General features: G+C 37.6%; 2 protein-coding genes across 2 annotated transcripts; both read left to right on the forward strand.

Moving 5' to 3' along the window:
- The first annotated feature begins 2,512 nt into the window (after positions 1–2,512).
- Positions 2,513–6,022, forward strand: prl2 (prolactin 2). Its single transcript, XM_067391008.1, has 5 exons — positions 2,513–2,534; positions 2,713–2,891; positions 3,803–3,910; positions 4,258–4,437; positions 5,831–6,022. Exons 1-5 carry the CDS (start codon positions 2,513–2,515, stop codon positions 6,020–6,022), a joined length of 681 nt encoding a protein of 226 aa, XP_067247109.1.
- Positions 6,023–12,103: 6,081 nt separating this feature from the next.
- Positions 12,104–23,694, forward strand: nuak1a (NUAK family, SNF1-like kinase, 1a). The gene is made up of 7 exons (XM_067391846.1): positions 12,104–13,034; positions 17,203–17,323; positions 18,770–18,921; positions 20,173–20,238; positions 20,312–20,431; positions 21,565–21,697; positions 21,799–23,694. Exons 1-7 carry the CDS (start codon positions 12,801–12,803, stop codon positions 22,830–22,832), a joined length of 1,860 nt encoding a protein of 619 aa, XP_067247947.1. The 5' UTR covers positions 12,104–12,800; the 3' UTR covers positions 22,833–23,694.
- The last annotated feature ends 349 nt before the right edge of the window (positions 23,695–24,043 follow it).

Raw genomic sequence — 24,043 nt, forward strand, 5'->3', positions numbered from 1 at the left:
CATCAGACTATATAAATGTTGAAATTAAGTGTTATTTTGTGTGTTTTTGCATAAGATTAACATAGGGAGACATAAATTAGTGTTTAACGTTGTGTTATGTTGGCGATTGACAGGGGGTTCTGTTATGTTAATTTTGTAGGGTTACCATTCTGGGGTGAGCTTCCCGAAAGCATATTTGGTGAACCATGGTCGTAAGTCCCATTGAACTCTATTGGTAACGACGGAACTTGCGACCATACAGTAGTTCGCTTTGGGAAATGCATCCCTGGTGAAGAGTAGACCGTGTGGTTAGGTTGAGGATGGGCTGCAAAACTTTTAAGACCACATATACTGTATGTTGTATGATTACATACATGCAAGTATATATTGATAGTCTCTTTGATAGTTATAATAGCATGTGTTTTTTGCTAACTAACATTTAATCAAGATCTGAATGTGATGTTTATGTAAATTAACTATATGTACTTGAGTGGGGCGACGCTGAGAACTGAGCAAAGGAATGCCAGTGATTGTTAATGAGAGACACCTGTGCACCACACTGGCCTCTACTTCCATGGCTCTCGGCCCCGCCCCACTTGTTACAAAAAAAATAAGTTCTACTAACTTAAAAAAAATAAGTTAGTTAACTTAAATGTTTCGAGGTAATAAGTTGATTAACTGAATGCTCTCCACTCATGTTAATTATCTGAACGTGCTCCTCCCGAACTTTGTTAATAAAACATCATATAGTGAAGCTATTGTATATCACGCGAGTAACTAGCGCTATATCATTTGCGTGCTATTTTGTCAAATGTGATAGGCCCTACTGATTTGATACAACAGTTCAATAAATAAAAGTTAATTTTGGTTTGTTTCTAGACATAATATTGACCGTTTTTGCTCAGTTTTGCCAACAAAAATATAAAGACAAAATATGAATGAATGAATGAATGAATGAATGAATGAATGAATGAATGAACTTAATCATTAAAGGTGGGATAAGTAGATTTTCAAAAACGCTGTTGGACATTGCTGATATTTGAAATCAACCCAAAAAACCCACCCCTCTCTTCATTGCTCCACCTCCAAAACTAGCAATCCTATTGGAGGCGAGTGCACTAACAATGATGCTAAACACCTCATTCTCTAGCAATCATCGGTGTGCAGTGGTTTACCTGCACAACTCTCACTAGCTGTATTGTTGTCACTGTTACACATGCAATGTGAGAGTGGATGTCTGTTTATCACAGCTGATGCACAACAAAATGCAAAAATAAAGCGCAGATGATGAACGAACAACAAGAAAGCACAAAAAATGAATGTACAGTACTCAAGAGTAAATACAAACAGCACAGCATCTCCAGACAATCAATGGCATTCAAACCCAGTGTTACTCACATGTGAAGTGGAATCAAAGCAGCCTCCACATCTGTTTTCAGGCCTTCCCGCTTAGCTCTCTCCAGTAATGAAAAGCCTTTCTAATATCAAAGTGGGTCCTAAAGATCTTGCCCAGGCATAACCCTTCATTCCAGTGATATTCTTCTCTCTTTCTGCAGTTTTTTTTTTTTTTTCCAAATCTCCCTCTTGCTCGTTTTGTCTCCTTGAACGCTATACGCCCCCTAATGCTGATTGGTTACATGTTTGTTAATGGTGTCGGCCCAACTAACTTCCAGTGTTTTTCAAAATCTACTTGCTCCACCTTTAAGGCATTTACGACCAGTTTTAGTTTTTTATTAGAGTATAATCTAATTAAAAATATTTCATATTTCCACATGAAAACATGAAAAAAGCATTGTTCACCTCATGGTCCAAAAGGTATTTTATGTTGAATCAAATGAAATATTTCTTTCTGAAGCTATTTTTGTAATGTATGTTTGATGTTTTACACAATAATGACTTTTAATTATCTATTGGAGGTAATTTCTTAGCCAAATTTGATGTAATCTGTGATTAATTAGATTAATTTATCATTATTAGATTAAAAATTGTAATTGCTTGACAGCTCTATTTATAATATATATTTATTTTTATCTTTGACATTTTCCAGTCTTTGGAATTATTCAAATGCATCACTGAACACTGACAAGGCTTAATTAATTAAAAACTCTAAAGTCAACTAGGTCCAGCTCTATAAACTATTTATTCTCTACAATGACTATTTAAAGTGTACGGCTCACTGGCGTTTTGGGTCATGTAGGATGTCAGAAGGCAAATTTGGCAATCATCCAGGCTACTCTGATGGGGCAGATGACAGGAAAGAGAGAGGGTTAAAGAGGTAAGAACGCAAAATCGAAGCGGGCAGCCTGCAGGGCTGGGGGGGAGAGAGCGGCATTAGTCACCATCTGATTGAAGGAACGAACACAATGGACTACGACAATCACGCCATCATCACGCACGCATAATTTTCATGCCCGCCCCTTTCGTTCCTTCATTCTCTTTAATGGGCAGAGCCGTCCCTCAGCACCTAAACTCCAGACACTTTAAATAGCAGTCCGACCCCTTGCTTTTCCACAACCTCTCCTCTCCTCTCAGAATGTCTAGGAGCCTGAAGCAAGGTATTTCCATGAACTGACAGAGGCTCTGATTCAAAGAGACTTGCTAGCTGTTGAAGCCCGTGTGGCTGTCCACAGTTAGAAATCAAATCTGTGGATGTATTTCTCTGCGGAACTTACATTTTCTCTAACCCTCTGTCTCTATTTCTCTTTCTCTCTGTGGGTTTGTCTCTGCCGGCAGTGGCTGTGCTGCTTGTGGCACTTCTGTGTCTGGATCCTCACGGCCGTGTCGGCTCTGCACCCATCTGCACACATGGGCCATCAGGATGTCACGTCCCGTCCCTGGCAGATCTCTTCGACAGGGTCATTCAGCACTCTGCCAGAATGCACAGCCTCTCCAACGATCTGCACTCAGAGTTTGTGAGTCACATCTGTCTCTTCTTCTACTTCTAACTGTTCTAATGCAACTGTCATTGAAACAAGGAGGTTGTAAAATGTTGTGCTTATGCTAAAGTTTTATTTCTACATTTTGTAAATGCATTTTTAGCTAAAAGAACATTTCTGATCATATATATCCAATAAGAATGATCATATTTCAAAATCCTTGGTATATGATTTGCAAATATTGATGATTATTACCAGACAGTAAAAAATAATTGTTGGTTTAACTTAAAAAAGTAAGTTGCCTTAAAATTGAGCTCATTGAAATTGAAAAATTTGAGTTAACCTCAAAATATTATGTTATCTGAACTACATTAATTATCTAAGTTACTTTGACAAAATAAAAAATGTTGTGATAAATCAAGAAAAAAAAATTTTATAGTACAGAACTGTACTTATCTCAAAAGGGGAAAAAATATAAATTTGTTAGATGTCAAATCATTACACATGCACAAAACATGTATAACTTACAAACTGACTGAAATATTTTCTTTAAAATTCTATTTTTGCTAATATCAAGTATGGATTAAAATAATAACAGCCTTTTTAATTATTTAAAAAAGTGCATGATAATAAAATGCATAACAATAAAATGAACTTTTTTGCTAAAATAAAGAATGAATTTAAATAATAATAGACATTTTTATATTTAAAAAGTGCATCAGATATTTAGATTTCTGATATTTTATTGTACATAATAATAAAATGCATAACAGCATTTAAATAATGTGTAAATTATTTAAATATAAAATTCATATTAATTGTATGCAATTTAAATGTGTTTCTCTATTTTTTTTTTTTTTTTTTTTTTAAGATAGCTTTTTAACAACATTTTTTTCTTTTTCCACGTCTTCTCTATTTATTAATTCATTTATTTATTTTGTTTAAAGGAACAGTATTTCCTGCCCAGCAAAAACCATATTGGAAAGATCTATCGCAAGTGTCACACCTCCAACATACTGACTCCAAATGGCAAAGAAAATGCACAGAAACTAGCTGTGAGTATAACCCCAACAAACCTAAAAATGCAAGTTCAGATCTAAACTACATTGTGATTCTGCTGCCATTGCGTGTCATTAATGGGCCTCGTTCTCCAATCCCACTGCTGTTTTATCACCTCTGTGCCCTTGAGCAAAGCACTTAACCGCAGCCTGTCCCAGGAGGACTGCCCCATCAATTAATGTACTTAAAGCCACCTCTGCTAAATTAAGTAACCCAGCAACCATCTCCTCAAACTCTTAAGCCTCATTAGTTGAATTTATGCCGTTTCAGACAAATCAACGGCTGTAAAAATGAGAAATAACTTCACGCTGTATCTTCAAACTCTTTAAATCTCGTGTCTTAGCGTGAAGAGTTAACGGAGGTGATTCTAAAATTGCTGTTGGCCTGGAGGGACCCCCTGTTCCAGCTGCACCAGAGCATGGCTCACCAGCAGGACTTCAACAGCTTCAGCAGTAACAAAGCCCTGGAGATGGGTGACATGGCTCACGAGCTGAGGAAAGGGGTGGAGAAAGTAGCTGAAAAGGTGAGTCACGTCAAAGCAGGAAATAAGAAACTGAAGTACATGGTTAAGAAGGTCCAGGAGAGGGGTATATGACAAAGGCCAGAGTGTGTCTGTGTCATTTATTAGAAATAAGCAGAAAAGTCTGTCACCTGATTGTGTCACTGTGCACTTTGGTATACTATAAGCATTACATATGATTTCTGTTGTGAAAACTACAGTATTAGATATGTTAGTTCAACTATCTTTGAACACAATATTATGAATACTAATGAAGTGTAGCTGATTTTAAACATTTGATCAATATCTATCTATATCTATCTATATATTCACACCTAAAATTATAATTTTGAGTTGTCACACCTGAGATTTCTTTTTTTAATGTACAATATCTAACAATTAAAATGATAAATCAGTGTAATCATTTTGGCACAATCTGTTGAAATAATAATTATATATATATATATATATATATATATATATATATATATATATATATATATATATATATATATATATATATATATATGTAATTATTATTTCAACAGAATATATATATATATATATATATATATATATATATATATATATATATATATATATATATATATATACACTCTAAAAAATGCTGGGTTAAAAACAACCCAAGTTGGTTTGAAAATGGACAAACCCAGCGACTTTGTTGTTTTAACCCAGCAGTTGGGTTAAATGTTTGCCCAACCTGCTGGGTAGTTTTACTTAACTCAACTATTGTTTAAAAATTACAGTATTGCTTAGTTAAAATGAACCCAAAATATCCTGAAAATTAACATTTATTAATATGTTTAATAAATGAACATTTTAATTTCATTTTAGATTAATTTTAAGTCCATATAGTCATTTTCAAACAATAGTTGGGTTAAATAAAACTACCCAGCAGGTTGGGCAAACATTTAACCCAACAGTTGTCCATTTTCAACCTAACTTGGGTTGTTTTTAACCCAGCATTACCTCCATTTTTAATATATATATATATAATTTTAGTTTTATAATTAACATTTCATCCATAATAGTAAAAACTATTTACAATTAATTTTAATTTTTTTAAACAAAATATTTATCTAACACATTTTTCAATAAATAATCCAACCAATCAATCAATCAATCAATCAATCTATATTTTATATATATATATATATATATATATATATATATATATATATACACACTCCTTAAAATTGTGACGGAGAGAATCTGGAACATTTGGAACAAAATAAAACAACAAAAAAACTAAATGAAAAACAAAAACTAAAAATATAAAATGATTCGGTTTGAACTCCTGTGGTTGACAAACAGTTTCTGAACTTTCTTTACCTATTTATAGAAAATGCCTGCAACACTGTGATTCATTCATTGTGTCTCTCTCGTCCTCTGTCAGATGAGGGTGCTGGGGATGCTCGGAAACTTTGTGACAGGTCTGTCGGAACCAGAAACCATGCTTCCGATATCTGACAGTGGAGAGGCTATGAGCGACTACGAGCTGCTGTACTGCTTCCGCCGTGATTCAAACAAAGTCCAGAACTATCTAAAGATCCTTAAGTGCAGAATTGTACCTGAGCATGACTGTTAGGAAGAAAAAAAACATGGGCCTTTCACCTGCACTAATGGACTACACATGCTGGCCCCCGCTTATCAAGCATGTTTGACTCTGCACCATCAATTAAGACTTCATCAGATCCTTATTGCATCACTAGTACTCCAAGCCAATTCACTGCTATAATTATCAAAACGTAAATAGTATGCAGCAGGAGAGGGGGAAATTCTGTTTCGCCTCTAACTGGAAGTCAATTCATTCTTTAAAATATTTTTCTATGTACTAAGTGCTTTCTATTTATATTTCCACATCAGTTAAATTCCTTTTAATCATTTTTTATTTTTATTTTTATTTTTTTCAAAAATTTATCATTCAGTTGCAAAGCAAATTTTCGCTGAATGAACTGACAAGACAAAATTTAAATAAAACTGTAGATTCTTCAGCAGAGACACAGTGTTTACTGTATTTATTAAAGAATATGAATTAAACTTTGTGAAATGGTGTTCCAAGCACATTTCCCACTACACAACACTGAACATCGACAATTATTATAAAATATTATTTTCATATAAAGTTGCAAATGTCCAGTGAGATGACATTTATTATTATTATTATTATTATTATTATTATTATTATCATTTTAATAAACCATACACATACACACACACATGATAATATAATCATATATGGAGACTTTTTTTTTTTTTTTTTTTGCCTTTTTATATCATTAAAAAAAAAATGTAATAAAACTACACGTGCTTTGGGGTGAAAAATTATTTAATTAAATTAAATCTGGCCTTGAGTATTCTGGATGTGTGTCTCTAGCTTGCCCTCTGCATATAATGACAAGTTACTCTTCATACAGTAGGACAGAAAGACCTCCTATTAGAAAGAGTTCAGTCTCAGCCTGGGGCCAGTGCTTCTGTCTGAACTTTACCATTTTACCAGAACATGTCACAGAATCAGGTGCGCTGTCATGTTCAAGGAGGACAAATCTTTGAAAGAACACAATGTGTTGTCTAGGAAAACTGCATTAGCCTATTTGGAAAACACAATAAAGACCACAAGAAAAAAAAGGGCTTTCTTTAAAGGGTTAGTTCACCCAAAAATGAAAATTATGCCATTAATGACTCACCCTCATGTCGTTCTAAACCTCAGACCTCCGTTCATCTTCGGAACACAGTTTAAGATATTTTAGATTTAGTCCGATAGCTTTCTGTTCCTCCATTGAAAATGTATGTATGGTAGACTGTCCATGTCCAGAAAGGTAATAAAAACATCATCAAAGTATTCCATGTGACATCAGTGGGTTAGTTAGAAGATTTTGAAGCATCGAAAATACATTTTGGTCCAAAAATAACAAAAACTACGACTTTATTCAGCATTGTATTCTCTTCCTGTTCTGTTGTCAATCTGGGTTCACGACTCCGCAGTGACACTGCTGACGTGTTATCCGGTGCGCCCGAGCTTCGTTTACAGTCTGAGGGAGACGCACGCTGTATTCAAGCTATTCTACATTGTTTGTATTTTGGTATTGCTATAATTTTTTAAATGGTGCGTAAGTGTGCATGTCGTGGATGTCCTAATCGCCAAAAACAACTACGTGAAAGTGCATTACCAACGCCGACAGATGAAAGGATTCAATGGAATCAATTCAATGGAAAGGATTCTGGAAGAGAATACAATGCTGAATAAAGTCGTAGTTTTTGTTATTTTTGAACCAAAATGTATTTTCGATGCTACAAAAACTTCTAACTAACCCACTGATGTCACATGGACTACTTTGATGATGTTTTTATTACCTTTCTGGACATGGACAGTCTACCGTACAAACATTTTCAATGGAGGGACAGAAAGCTATCGGACTAAATCTAAAATATCTTAAACTGTGTTCTGAAGATGAACGGAGGTCTTACGGGTTTGGAACGACATGAGGGTGAGTCATTAATGACAAAAATGAAAATTCTGTCATTTATTACTTACCCTCATGTCGTTTCACACCCGTAAGACCTCCGTTAATCTTCGGAACACAAATTAAGATATTTTAGTTGAAATCCAATGGCTCTGTGAGGCCTTCATAGGGAGCAATGTCACTTCCTCTGTCAAGATCCATAAAGGTAGTAAAAAAATATTTAAATCAGTTCATGTGAGTACAGTTGCTCAATATTAATATTATAAAGCGACGAGAATACTTTTGGTGCGGCAAAAAAACAAAATAACGACTTATTTAGTGATGATCGATTTCATAACAATGCTTCAGAAAGCATCGGAGCATAATTGAATCAGTGTATCGAATCATAAATCGGATCGTGGGTCAAACCACCAAACTGCTGAAATCACGTGACTTTGGCGCTCCGAACTGCAGATTCGAAACACAGATTCACAATGAGGGTAAGTAATTAGGGTAAGTAATAAAAGACAGAATTTTCATTTTTGGGTGAAATAACCGTTTAAGGTAGTCTAAGTGCTTAGATCGATGCATTACACAGATACCTTACAAATATTTGTCCTAGAAAATGCTGTTATTTCCTTCATTCATCATACTGTAAATGGAAGATGAAGTTTAGAACAAGGGCTGTTCCACATTCTAGCAAATGCCACAAGTCAGAACGTATTATATGCTGCAGCAATAGTACAGTAGCCACACATTTTCAGAAAGTTGTCAACCTTTGGTTTGTCACTAGAGGGGGCTGTGGTGCAAAGAATATATAAATTGGTATTTCAACATTTCTGCTCAGTATAATGAACAATATGTGCATTAAAGATAAATATCAGACCTGTAAAAAAAAAACCTTCAGGTCTTAACTGTAGCCCTCCTTGATAGTCTAGAGCCTTTTTTTTCTTTGTAGGGCTAAATGCTTCACTCTATAGTGGATCATTGCCCTCAGGCATTCTGGGCTATATTTTGATGGACAACTCCTAAAATCAGATGAGATGGCTGATGCTCATCTTATGTTACCCACCAGAGTCAACCTAAGAGCTGAGCTTTCTGGAATTGACAGTCAGATAGCAAACAGCAATAAGGCAAATATGCAAGACTTGCTGTGGCAATATAGATTTAAAACTGTATGCCCTGTGGCATATGGTCCCCACATAGGGCATACAGAAAGATTTGATCGTTTCTTTGGGGTCATTAGCTCATATGACATCAGTCATAGCTGCATGATTCAATTCTTGTGGTGAACAGGAAATGAATAATCAAGGTTGCTGAATGTACCGTGACTCTCTTTTACCCATGGCATGACATGTACTTTACATTACTGCGACACTCTTGAGTTTCCTTTATATTTAATTTAAGTCAGCCTAGATTTATCATTGTATTTTACATGATATAATTTTGTTTGGAACCACTAAGATTTTTAACGTTTTTAAAAAGTTTCGTCTGCTCACCTAGGCTACATTTATTTAATTAAAAATAAAGTAAAAAACTGTAATATTGTGAAACATTATTACAATTTAAAATAACTGTGTACTATTTAAATATATTTGACAAAGTAATTTATTCCTGTGATGTAAAGCTGAATTTTCAGCATCGTTACTCCAGTCTTCAGTGTCACATGATCCTTCAGACATCATTCTAATATGCTGATTTGCTGCTCAATAAACATTTATGATTATTTTCAATGTTGAAAACAGTTGTGTACTTTCTTTTCAGGATTCCTTGATGAATAGAAAGTTCAAAAGAACAGCATTTATCTGAAATACAAAGCTTCTGTAGCATTATACACTACCGTTCAAAAGTTTGGGGTCAGTCAGAATTTTTATTTTTTTGAAAAGAAATTAAAGAAATGAATACTTTTATTCAGCAAGGATGCATTAAATCAATCAAAAGTGGCAGTAAAGACATTTATAATGTTACAAAAGATTAGATTTCAGATAAACACTGTTCTTTTGAACTTTCTATTCATCAAATAATCCTGAAAAAAAATATTGTACACAAATATTTTGTACAATTGTACACATTAAATGTTTCTTGAGCAGCAGATCAGCATATTAGAATGATTTCTGAAGGATCATGTGACACTGAAGACTGGAGTAATGATGCTGAAAATTCAGCTTTAACATCACAGGAATAAATTACTTTGTCAAATATATTTAAATAGTACACAGTTATTTTAAATTGTAATAATATTTCACAATATTACTGTTTTTACTGTATTTTTAATTAAATAAATGTAGCCTTGGTGAGCAGACGAAACTTCTTTTAAAAACATTAAAAACCTTAGTGGTTCCAAACTATTGGACTGTACTGTATATATATATATATATATATATATATATATATATAAATATATATATATATATATATATATATATATATATATATATATATATATATATATATATATATATATATATATATATATATATATATATATATCCTACATGGCTATATTTAAAAAAAAAAAATCTAAATAAAAAAACCCACTAATATTGTGAAATATTATTGCAATTTAAAATAGCTGTTTACTATATGAATTTAATCCTTTGGTTTGAAATTTCAGCATCATTGCTGCATTTATTATTATTATTAATGTTGAAAACAGTTGTGCTGCTTTCTTTTTTTAATATTTCTTTATTTATTTGTCTTTCTTTTTTTTTGAAGCCATGATACAGTTTTTTTTCAGGATTCTTTGATGAATAGAAACAGCATTTATTTGACATAGAAATCTTTTGTAACATTATAAATGTCAATACTGTCACTTTTGATTAATTTAATGCATGCTTGCTGAATAAAAGTAATAATTTGTTCCAAAACAAGCAAACAAAAAAATTGTATAGACTGCAAACGTTTGAGCAGTCTATAAAGACACATTACAGTCCAGTGAAATTAGTCAAACAAGATATAAACCTAACAATGTCAACTATATTTATAACAAGAAAGCAGCTTAACATTGGGTGTCACAATTTCACAATAGACAGTTTTACGAGGATAACAAAGTAGATCTTTTAGTAGCCAATTTTTCTCATTAATTGCAATACCAGCATCATCATTGTCGTACGAAGTGGCCTCACCCTTTAAAAGGAATCTGTGCTTTGCCCTTTGACACACAGACCCCTGAGTCACCTAGTTACAGAGACAGGCGAGACCTGAGCAGCCTGTTATCCGGGAACGGGTGAGCATTGCGCAATGCACACGCACAGGCTTTCATCAGCACTAAACACACACACAAGATATATCCAGCTGTTTCTGGATATTAGGTGGACAGCTATATCCAGATTTGTTAATCTGTGTTTTTTCTGTTCTGATATAGTAATACACGTACCATCCTTACATCATCCTTATACGTCAGCAAACTTGTTTCTTGCTTTAAACTCCTCTTTAATTGACAGTTTTCTTCCTGTGGTAAAAGGCTTGTTTTCTAGGTGGCCAACAGGCTACAGTTACGTCACAGACAAATCATGATGTTCTACTTGCTATTATTTGGTTGCAGATGAATGAGGTCATGAGACAAATATAATAAGGTCATTTGATAACAAATGTACCATACTACTGTTTGAAAGGTTTCTTGCACTATATCTTCTGTTTCACTTACTATTTATCAGAATACAGTAGATATACAAACTACAACTGCATACAAACTACAATTTTGTGTAAAATGTTATTAATATGAAATTGATGTAAACTGAGATGTTACAAACAATACATATACTTCAGAAACAAAATGAGTATTCTGGACACATCCTATTTTAGTGCTACTTTATGTCCTCCATATGATGGCAGTAGTTGCCAATGATCCCAGTAGGCTTTATGACAGCTGCACAAATATTGTGCTATTGCTAGAGGGCGCTGCTGAGCCATATTTTGCTACTGCATTATGTTTGCTTACTGTCCTGAGAGCATGACCAAAGTTTAGGAACGCAACACAAACAAAAACAAACAATGGACAACGGGAGAAGAACAACCAGACATTCAGGATATGATGCCATGTCTAGTGGATTTCAAGGAAATACAAACCAGCGATTCTTCATTAGAAAAGCCATTACAGCACCTGCTCCAGTGCATTAAACCGAGTCAGCACCGGAAGTTGTACCTAATAGAAAGAGCTTGTTTAGATAATAGAGAAAGACAGAATGTTCTTGAAGTTTAAGGATGTCTTGTTATATATTTATTTTTTGTACTTTGCACTTAAATACTTTCATATGGTAATATTATTAGCTATTCTATAATATTTTTAAATTACTATTATTATTATTATTGTTTAGCTTTTAATTATTACTGCACAACACATGCATAGCCTACATTATTTGTGTCTTGAAAAGCTTGTCACAGAAACGTAGGCTACAGTAATTTGTCGTGCCAATAAAGCACATTAAATAGAAGAATAATTGAAAGAGAACGTGATGAAAGGAGAGCACTGACCAAACCTAACAAAATACAGTTAAGTGGTCTCCATTACGCCATTATTCCATTAGAGAGAGGGAGAGAGAGAGACCTGCTATCATAACTCCGCCTCCGTCTTCATCCAGGCTGCATTCTTTACTCCTGTAGTCTTTACTCTGGAGAAAAGGGAAAGAAGGGGAGGAGAAACACGCGCCGGTAGTGGGATGGACGGGAAAGCATGGAGTCCGCTCGCGCATATTTGAGCTGACAGAGGCGAGACAAGCGCATCCCGACACGAGAGCTCTGAACACTTCACCGATGAATGAATGACGGGTCGCTCTCCTTAGACGGCCCCCCCAAAACCTCTGACCCCATTCATCAGCTTAAATAACGACTGAACGCTGAGTTCGGGATATTTGCGACTTTCTACAGCATCTCAGCGGCGATTTTAAGATTTACCGAGCATCTGGACACGTTGCTGAGGAAGCCATGGACACGGAATCGTCCCAGTTAGGGAGTAACGGAGCGAATGAAAGTGAGCTCCTACCGGTAGACTATCCGGGAGGAGAGATGCCAGCTTCTCTCGGTGAACGGAGAGGGTCCAGCGTGAAGAAACATCACCACAAACACAACCTGAAGCACCGCTACGAGCTGTTCGAGACCCTAGGGAGAGGTACATATGGAAAAGTGAAAAAAGCCATAGAGAGGCACACTGGACGAGTGGTGAGTTGACAACCATATAAAACATATTCTCAAATATTGCTCTTATATAGCTCAAGAAACACAATGCCGTTCTCAAATAGGTATCAACTATGTTTCAGATGTTTCTCCTGAAATTCTTTGAGATATAGAAGATATATTTGAGATATGACATTACAACAAGAATAAACTAGCACAAGTTACACGAAATGGGTCATTTGGTCTTGGCAAATCTGAGACCTTTGATTATTGTGGTCCTTTTTCCCATCATGGAGAAGCAAGAGACAATAGAAGGTCACCATTTAATCTCATTGTTGTAGAACAGAGATATTTAAAATATCTAATTTTTCCTTTCTTATGTGAGAAATTGTAAGGGTTTCACTCAATATCAATTGACTTAATTAAAGATTGCTTTGAAACGGTGCATGGTGAAAGTAAATTGGCCTCTAATGGCCATCATTACACGCACAATTTCACATGGCAAGTGCTGTCTTCCATCCCTCAGTAACAGGGGTCAGATCATTTAGGTCATCTAAGGTTGAGCAGGTCAAAGGTTTCAAAGCACGAGAGGTATGTTTATGTCGCAAGTAACCTAAGCTCCTTTACATATGTATCACTCTGGACATAGAAATGCATAACATCTGTAGAGTAAGATAAGTGGGGAAAAATTAGGATAAACCACTTCTGCTTTGGAACTAGGTCAGCGCATTAATCCAGAGACAGATCTGCATCTCGAGTAGGGCAGACATGGACCTAGTGGGTCAGATCTGTGGGAGAGAAATGTGGCCTGATGTCAACAGCTGCTTGAGCAGAGGATGTTCTCAGAGTCACGTCCGGGACATGGTAACCTAATAAAGCAACCACTTAAGAGCGTTTCCGCAGAATTAACACCATCTGACTAGACGGACACATTAGATGGTGTGGTTCTGTGTTTTCAGCGTCGATGGCCAATGCTAAATCTGAAGGGCGCAGAAAAACTCAAGTGTTTGTGTGGTGATGATTTTGGCAGCAAATAATGTTCCAGCATTTGCATTTGAAAGCTTTCCCTGCCAACACATGAGTGAGCTTCAGTCAGTTGCTTTGTTAAATGTGTTGTTTAAATGGGTGAAAAAGGACAGGTAGACATTGTAGGCTGCAGGGCAGATGATAAAACTTCACCAGAGTAACCCAATTCTGAAGTCGCAGTCCACACTCATCGTCTGAATGGACCGATGGTTGAATCTTAAGAATGCATGACTCACGCTAGTAGCGAAAGGAAGAATTCATAACATTGTAGGGTGAATTAAACCAGAACAATTATTCTTATTATTCTTATAATCGTGTAATCTTGGCTCATGCTCTTTAGCAGATTTTATGTACACTTTAATATAGAGAGTCTTAAAGTATAAATATTTATTAGGAATATTAAGAATATTCCAGTTTCAAAACAAGTTTAGCTGAATCGAGTCACCAAAAAAAAGGTTAGGCTAAGGCATTAGGGTACTTACAATTTCTGGACGATTTAAATGCTTATACACACATTCTAAAAATGTGATTGTTTTTATTGAAAGGACATTTGGAGAGGTAGAAAGATGGAAAAGGCATGCGGAAGGTGGAAAGAAACCACAAATGTGACGACAGGTTTTCTTTTTTGCTCATTCATTGTGTTCAATTCTCTATGACGCATTGTTCCGCACGAGTGCTCCGGTGAGTAAAGGTGCTCCCTTTCCCCCTTAAACGGCGGACAGGTAAAACAACACAGCTGTTGTGTGAAGCTTAGACAATGGGCTGGTCTATGTCTGTGAGACAATGAGAAGGCTTCAGTTGTAGCCAGGGGTTAGAGAAGAGCAAAGACTACAGCCAGCTGGCATAGGCATCAAACACAGGTTGGCTTAATGATCTGTAGCCACAGGCAGGGAAACAATACCACTCAACCATGTGCGCTTCCTTCAGCACGGTCAAACAATCACCTGCACACCCATCTGCTGCGATGCAATTTTAATGAGTTTATGCTTTCACTGTAATTGGTATTAAGTTTGAGAGGATAAGGCATTATATCACTTTAAGGTCCTAAAGTGGCTCTTAACATACATCGGGTACACACGCATACACTCTTTCTGGCACTATCTTACAGTCTTTTTAAAACCATTCACCATTGGAGTGACAAACACCAGACTGAAACCAGACAGATCATATCCAAGTGTTTTAGTCACTGATAAGGCTGTAACATGCAATGCATGCATTGAAGATATAACTAGACAGGAAAACAATACATTGCATGCACACCCTGCTCAGGCGTTTTCATTTTGTCTGTAAAAGGCTTGGGGTGGCAGTATATCGGTGCCGTGAACAACACTGGGTGGACAGGAAGTCAGCTCTGTCAGCACCATTTCCCCTTCTTGCGTGTTTTATGAGTCAGTGGAGGAACATACTGCAAACTTCCTGCAACTTTAATCCCTCCTCATGACCAGTCAGACTTAGCAAGGCAGAACTCTTCTTAGCATCCCTTAAGCACATATACAAAGGATAAGACTTTAGATATTTAGTAAATACAATTACTTTACTAGCTAATGCTACTCATTTTTTAGATAACAAAAAGAGGTTCTTTGAAAGCAGGCCTTTGAGCGCTGACACATCTCTGTGATAGAGCCTGTTTGAGAGCTTCTAAATGGGACATTTAAAAATAACTCCTGTGGTGCGCCTTCTCCCGAAAAAGCCATTCACCTTCACAGAAACCCATTTTTGCTCAAGGTTAGAGCTGCTAACAACAGATCTAGACCGTAATCCTTTAGATTACCAAGAAAAAACACATCTCTTTAGAACTAGGAGTATGCCAATATTTTCTAAGGAATAAAAAATATTTATATGATTTACAGTATGTATCTTTTCTTAGTGTTCAAAAGTTTTCCCGAAATAAATTAATACTTTAATTTAGCAAGGATTATCAAAAGTCACAGTAAAGACATAATTATAATGTTACAAAAGATTACTATTGACCTTTCTATTCAAAGAATTCAGAAAAAATCTAAGCGTCCACAGAAAAAAATATCACCCTTTTTGTAAATAAATAAAAAATGTTTATTGAGCATCAAATCAGAATACTAGAATGAATTCTGAAGGATCATGCGACATTGAAGACTGAACATTCTGCTTTGCTATCCTAGGAATATTTTGTATTTTATAAAACAGCCATTTTAAATTATAATAATATTTCACACCGTTACCGTTTCACTGTATTTTTGACCAAATAAATGCAGCCTTGGTGAGCATAAGAAACTTCTTTCAAAAACATGAAAATCAAAGACTATATACAGAAAGACGGTGCAATCATATTACTATGCACTATTGCAACGCGCAATAGGGCGGAATATGTCCCGCCTCCTAAGTAAAAGAGCCAATCTCTGATTGGTAAAGTCATTGCATCACTGCAGCTACGGTTAGAAGCTGTGGTTGCTACAGAAACAGTCAGTGTTCGGAGACGCGTGCGTAGGACAGCATATGCACATGCGCATTAGCTTGGTCCAGCCTGAAAAATGCAATTTTTTGTCGTGATTCGAGCTTTTAGAAACAAAATTGAGACATTTGTTGTCAGATTTCATTGATTTTAAATATGAAACTTAATCGTAAGCTTGGCGAACAGTTTTGGAGAATTTGAGGTTTCCCCATTCAAAGAGATAGGCGTTTCAAAGATGGCCGCCGAGTGAAATGACTTGTCTTAAAGGGACTTTTACAAAACTAACCCACCCCAAACTTTTGAACAGTATTGTGCAATCATAGTATTTTGAAGATACTATGTTGTCTAGTCCATTTGTTTATTGTGAAAGATGTCCATGCTAAAACCCACTATAAATAACTGCTCTGCATGGTAAATAAAAAGAATGCTACTACAACTAGACTGGTTTGTTCAGTTAACATGTGGGTCACCTGACCAACTAAGACAGGAAATACTTTTCCTGTGATCTCCTTTACACCATAAATGGAAGTAGGCTCTTCTGTTTCTATGATCTATGACCCCCGAGCCAAGATGTCACTGCAACACAAATATCTTTGACCCATGTCTTCATCAATACGGAGCTGAGCTACTAAACCAGGAATCTTTCAATATTTTCTGTTTACTCCAATCAAAAGAAACATTAATATTACTTTGCAGTAAATGTAAGCATGCTACAAACAGGATTCAAATAGTTGATTTTAATAATGTGTTGTTTCTCAGGTGGCGATTAAATCCATTCGTAAGGAGAAGATTAAAGATGAACAAGACATGGTGCACATCCGCAGAGAGATCGAAATCATGTCTTCTCTCCGCCATCCACACATCATCTCTATATACGAAGGTAGGCATAGTCTTTTTTACTCTTAAAACACTGAAAAAGCAGGTTAAAGCAGGTTACTGTGACAACACAACTCTACCTTATGTATTCAGAAAACAGTTTGAGATCCAAGTTGTCTTTATAGATCAAAGGTCTTTGACTCTCAGCGGGTGTAAACTCCATACCCTTTGCTGCAAAATATGTTGTTTTTCTCAACTGCCAGTCATCTCTATATCAGTTACCCTCATGTTTTATTTATGCGATCTGACCGCACCCTGTTAGCCCAAGGGTGTTGATCAGGCAACAACATTGTTAGGGGTGTAAACTCTCCAAGATGCATTGAGGCCATTACAGTCCTGCAGCAATCAGCATGTTTAAAATGTCCCACGCATGTAGCTGTGCCTCTCAGAACATAAATCAAAAACTCATCAAATCAGGCCCCAAGCGCAGCACGCCTTGATCGGGATACTCAAAACAAAGACTTGACAAAGCTGCTTTATCTCCACGCTGACAGAGGGAGACGCCACGGCTGTGGACTCATGCCACGCTCTCAGCCAGGGGTCATTATTACTGACCCTGGATCGGTCTGAGAGCCGGTGCCAAAACGGAGCACGCTCAGTCTCCTGTGTCTAATACGGATTAGCTGAGAGAGGTAATTACTCAGTGCTGGCCTGGGATTGAGTTCAATGTCTTGAACATGAACTTAGCTTGTTATTCTAACAACCTCGGTTAGTTCTGACCTAGACAGTCAAAAGGTATCCAAACGCCCATGTTGTTGTCGAAACTGGCACTGAGAGAGCTGAAGGAAAACCACCTGATCAGCAGGATTCTTCATTGTCTATTCAGTCCAGTGATCATCACTGTGACGACCAGCCTCTGGGCACTAAACAATGAAGGGTCACTGTGGAGATGCTTTTGCTGTATGAGCAGAAGGTGGAAGAGGATCTAAATTAAGAAACAGCTTCACTCCCCTGCAAAATAAAAACAAAGATTTGCTGAGGTCCTATTTTTTCCATCAGGTTCTCCAGATAAACACTTCTCTGATTGGCTTACATGATGGCTATTAATCTAAGAGCTGCTACTAAGAATACTGTGTTGTGCAAAACACGTACCTTTTCTTAGAACGGGACTGTTTACGCCACCATCCCAGCTCACGTACACCACATCTCACTTCCTGTCTGCACTTAACACCTGTTAACAGTTGTGGTCTCGCTTGCAAAGACAGCTCCTAATCACCATGACCCTGACTAAAGCCAGACTCGCTGGCGATTTTGACTCCTACATACAGTACTGGCAACGGCCCAACAAAAGCTCAAGCCAAACAGTTAATCTCAATGACAGAGAGGTTTGGTTAGTGAGTCTGACTTAATGGAAATAAGCGATTTTCATTTCCATCCAGCGTCCCTTTAACGTACATAATGCAATGATGTCGTGTAATCTAATAAACTGCTCTTCTATGTCTATTCGCAGTTTTCGAGAATAAGGATAAGATTGTGATCGTGATGGAATATGCCAGTAAGGGCGAGCTGTACGATTACATCAGTGAGCGCCGAAGGCTCAGTGAAAGGGAGACGAGACACTTCTTCAGACAGATTGTCTCTGCTGTCCATTACTGCCACAAGGTGAGGACGGAGCCCTCAAACATCATATCCGTGTGGTGAGAAAAATGAACCACTAAGTTTACTGACCCTCATATTGTTCAGAACCCGTATGACGTTCTTTCTTCCATAAAAGAAAAAAATAGTCATACAGGTTTGGAATGACATGAGGGTGAGTAAATTGTGATGTTTGGGTGTCTTAGTGTAAGATATGTTAGCAAACTAAAGTACATATATGATTTCTCAAACTAGGTAAAATAAAGACAAAGGGTTTCTGTGTTATGTATGAAATTATAGCCTGAAATGATAAAACGGCCTTGGATGCTAATAGGATGCTAAATTGTAGCTTTTTTCTTGCTAAGACCAGCAAACTAGCTTAAGTTGGTTTTAAGTGTACACTTCCTATAGCACAGTGTCTGATACCTGAAGCTTCTCAAACTAAACAACTGACATCTGTGCAGTGTTCATGTGCAATCAGATGATTCGCACATGAGCTCTCTATAGAGTAAATAAAATGATTTATTTTATGAAGGAGGACTTGACATGATATGAGAGGGATAAACTCAACTTCCAAGAATGTCTCGATACGAAAGGTTGTGGAGCCAGAGAGCAGCTGTGTTCTTCTGTCCTGGTGCCAAACCCATCCTCAACTGATATTTTCCCACTTTCCAAGCTTGATACTTCAAATTGACCTTTCACACTGATCCAGCCCATATTTCTTCATTGTTTGTTTCTTTTATTTCACATTTTAGTGCATATTTTTCTAGTTTTACTGAGATTAAAGGTAGGATTAATGCAGAAGATACTGTTCCTAGATCAGTACAAAGGGTCAGCCGGTACCCGGGGCCGTGTCAGCTGGAAAGTTAAGCGTCCTGGGGGAATTTTAGGGTGGGCTTGGCCTTTGTTCCTATACAGCTGGGTTGGTGATGTCATCAACTCAGCTGGGGGATTCCAGCTCAGCCCTTCTGATCAGGGAAAGCCAAGAGGTTGTCACGGAAATGGGGGAGGAGATACACAGATCAGGCCATTTGACATTCAGGTTATGATGCCGGATGAAGGGAAATGTCACTTTTTCCTTCCCTTAAATCACTGTTTTTAAAAAATTAGGTTCATTAACCTGTTGTAGGTCATCAAATATGACAAAATTATGGGGCAGCAATGGCCATAATAGCAAAGTTCACCATTATTTAATTTGAGTATAAAAAAGTGACGTTTCTGTAATGCCTGACAGAATGAAGTTAATTGAAAATCATTTATTTTGATGTTGTCTTACAGAACGGAGTAGTACACCGAGATCTCAAGCTGGAAAACATTCTCCTGGACGAAAACGGTAACATTAAGGTATGTTATAATCTTCCTCCAGTGATTTATTACTCACAATATTGGCCTGTTCTGACTTTGTCTTGTCTTCTAGATTGCAGATTTTGGTTTGTCCAACCTCTACCACAAGGACAAGCTTCTTCAAACATTCTGCGGCAGCCCGCTGTATGCCTCCCCAGAGATTGTGAACGGACGACCATATAGAGGCCCAGAGGTACATTGTGAACTAATATTCTCCAGTTATGCAACCCTATATTGCCATTTAAGAGGTCTTCACCTTTAAAAAATGTGGGCTAGGAAACACAATCACATATTTCCTGTCTGAATAGATAAGAGAAAATAAAACACAGATAACAAAGAGAAAGAGAAAGTGTTTCCACTTATATCTGAGGGAGGTGAAACTACCCCCACCCCTCATTCCAAATCCTCTCCAAACTTAGTCACTCCCCCCAAAGGAATCATTCCACAGGCCAAGTAAGTCAGCGTACCCAACATCCTTTATAATCCAATGAGAAACAAAGGCTGCCAAAAAGAATGAGAACTAATGTCAAAGCTATTTTCAGGATATCAAGCATTCTTATACCCCTTTCACATTTTTTTCATATTTAATAGCCAAACACTTAGCCTGTCTGGAACACAGGAATATATCAAAATTCCCATACTTTTTCCAGTTTTATTGTATGATGATACATGCACAACTCTAAAAGCCTCTGGGCATTTAATCATACATTGATCCCCTTGGTCCCTCAATCATCCTTACATAACTGCTGACCATGGGAAAGGCAGCATTCTTCTCACTGGTCAGAGATCAGTGGATCAGGGCCAACAATCACAGAGCTCCTCACATCTACTCAGGGTCAGATAGGTCTGGAGTTAGGGGAGTGGACGCTTCCTGCGCTGTAATCAGCCATTGTTTCCCTCGATACCTCCTCATTCCTGGCTTGCACCCATGGCTAATCAGCAGAGGTGCAGAAGGGATCAGACAAGGTCAGGCAAGAGAAATGATTAAATAACAAGCAGGAATTATGATGGCAGTTACTGCACAGATATATGTGTGATTACCTATTGTTCTCATACATTTAGGTGTACAATGACAGCTTGATTAAATGTTCATAAATATAGGTGGAGTAACTTTATGGCCCAGACAGGAAAACAAAATCACAGAACCTTTTAATCTATTGCTAAATGACGACGAGCCTTCGCTGGCATGTGTTCAACTATGTAAGAATTAACACTGGAAATGTTCTGGAAATGTTCTGGAAATGTTCTGGAAAATGTTCCATAAACCATTTTCCAAAACTTTATCTCCCAGTGGACCAATTTACCAGTGTGGTGGTGTTTTGACAGGTTGACAGTTGGGCGCTGGGCGTATTACTCTACACTCTTGTGTACGGAACAATGCCCTTCGACGGAGGAGACCACCAAAGACTCATTCGTCAGATCAGCAATGGAGAGTACAGGGAACCGCCACAGTCATCAGGTATTTATCTTCTCAATGGCAAGTTGTCTTAACCCAAATCTCCCAACCCCTACTGAATCCAAAGTTTCCTGAATGTGTTCAAATCTCTCCATCTCATTCAGATGCTCGTGGTTTGATCCGCTGGATGTTGATGGTTAATCCAGAGCGCAGGGCTACAATTGAGGACATTGCAAATCACTGGTGGGTGAACTGGGGCTGGAAGACCAGTGTATGCGACTGCCAAACACAAAAGGAAAACAGCTCCCCCATGCTTGCCCGCTTCATTGACTGGCAGAACCGCACCGAGGTCCGTCCTGGCAAAGCCCAGCGCCCAGAGTCTGGTACCAATAATGTCACTAATACAGCCTTGACTCCAGCCCGACGTTTGAGAAAGTCCATGAAGGAGAACGATGTTGGAATGTGGGGTGTTGCGGAGGAGAAGCCGGGCCTCAAGAGACCAAAGAGCATCCTGAAGACTCGGTCAACCAGTGGGGACCAACGATCTCAGAGTTTGTGTGAATTAGAGCTCAGGCGGTCCATTTGCTACCAAGACGTTGAGTCCGGCTCCAGTCCGGAGCGAGAGGACACTCTAGGTGGCTCGCCAGCCAAAATTGTGTCCATGTTACCTAAGAAAGGCATTCTGAAAAACAATCAGCAGCGCGAGTCTGGGTATTACTCCTCACCAGAGCGCAGCGAGTCCTCCGAACTGTTAGGGGGCGCTACTGTACAGCCACCTAACAGCTCACCGCCCAAACGGTCTGTCGGGAGGAAAGGAATACTGAAGCGTAATGGGAAATATTCCACACACAGTGCTGTAGGAGTCCATGGGGAGGTCCCGGCAGACTCAACCCTCTCACGGAGCCAAAGCAGACCCTCTAGCATCGTGTTCGAGGAGACGGGTCTCTCCAGCATGGGCTTGGACTGGCCGCCTGCCTCTCCGAAACCCAACATCCGGGGCTCGCTGTCTGCTGAAGACTTGCTGCAGATGGCTGGGTTTAGGGGCCTTCAGACCGTTGCTCCCCTTCCTGGTGGAAAGGGTGCCCGTAGCCCTCCTGGCTCCCCTGGAGACAACGGCAGCTTCTCCTTGCTGGCCGATCTGGATGATGTTACCCAGGTGTACCAGAAAGCCCTGGACATCAGCAGCCAGCTGAGCTAGACTTGGACAAAAAGGCTGAATATACGGAGAGACTGGAAGAGTGAATGATTCCCAGCTTGTCCTCGTCACAGTGCTGCTAGGTAAATGTTTACAGGTCGAGAAGCGGGACATTTCAAATCTCCAATCACCAACTCGCGTTGATGAGCATTTCTCATGATATACTCGTTTTAAACTCGACAGTTGAGGGGGAACAACAGAAGCACTTTAAAGCGGCTGTTCTCCGAGACGCAGCACGTATGAGAGCTGGGACCGTGTTATTTAAAAGTTATTTATCTGTCATTTGTGTTTTGGCCATTTGAAAATGCCAAGGCCATTTCACAGTCCTTGGGAGAGTGTTTTCAGCGATACAGGTCAAATTATGAAAAGTGTTTGATAAAGGCCATTTGAACATCTGTATAATAAATTCTCATTGTAAAATACCAGCGATTTCAGTGAAGTACATGCACAACAGTCCATCATCAGTAACGCTAAGACTTTATTTAAGAATTTGGAGGGATTTGAGTGTTAATATACAGAAATAATGGTAGCACTTTATTTTACAGTCCTGTTTCCCATGTACATACTATGTACTTATTATAGTAATTACAATAACTGGGTAATAACTAGGTACTAATCCTGAACCTACCCTTAAACCTAACCTAAACCCATGTGGTTACCTTATATTAGTAATTTCTTAGGTAAGTACACGTAAGTGCACATACTGTAAAATAAACTGCAACTGAAATTTTCTCTTTATTATTATCTTTTGTAAACTGTTTTGACAACACTCACAAAAAGTACCAAAAGGTATACGGTACTACCATGGTATTCTTGAAAAAAAAAAAAAAAAAAAAAAAAAGTTAATTTTGGCAGCCCTAAAATACTACATACAAGAACAAAAAATAACTAATAATAATAAATGTGAAAATTGAAAAAAAAATTGGAGAATTGTATTTATCAAAGTTATAATAATCCTGCCTTGGAGTATAGTGTTCATTTCATTACTATGCCATATCAGAGTACCATGATATTATCATTTAATGCCTTCACTGTACCATGGTACTTACTATTATGTAAAAGAAGTTAGTGGGTGTTATAGAGGGTACCAAAAACATACTGATCCCAGAGCTCATTTTTAACTCATTGTGACAGAGCCATGCAAACGTTGACATATCTCTGAGATCAGTTAGAAAGCAACTAGTGGAACAAAAACACATGAAAGGTCAAAGGGC

The sequence above is a fragment of the Chanodichthys erythropterus genome, chromosome 8 (assembly GCF_024489055.1).
Source record: "Chanodichthys erythropterus isolate Z2021 chromosome 8, ASM2448905v1, whole genome shotgun sequence".
Lineage (NCBI taxonomy): Eukaryota > Metazoa > Chordata > Actinopteri > Cypriniformes > Xenocyprididae > Chanodichthys > Chanodichthys erythropterus.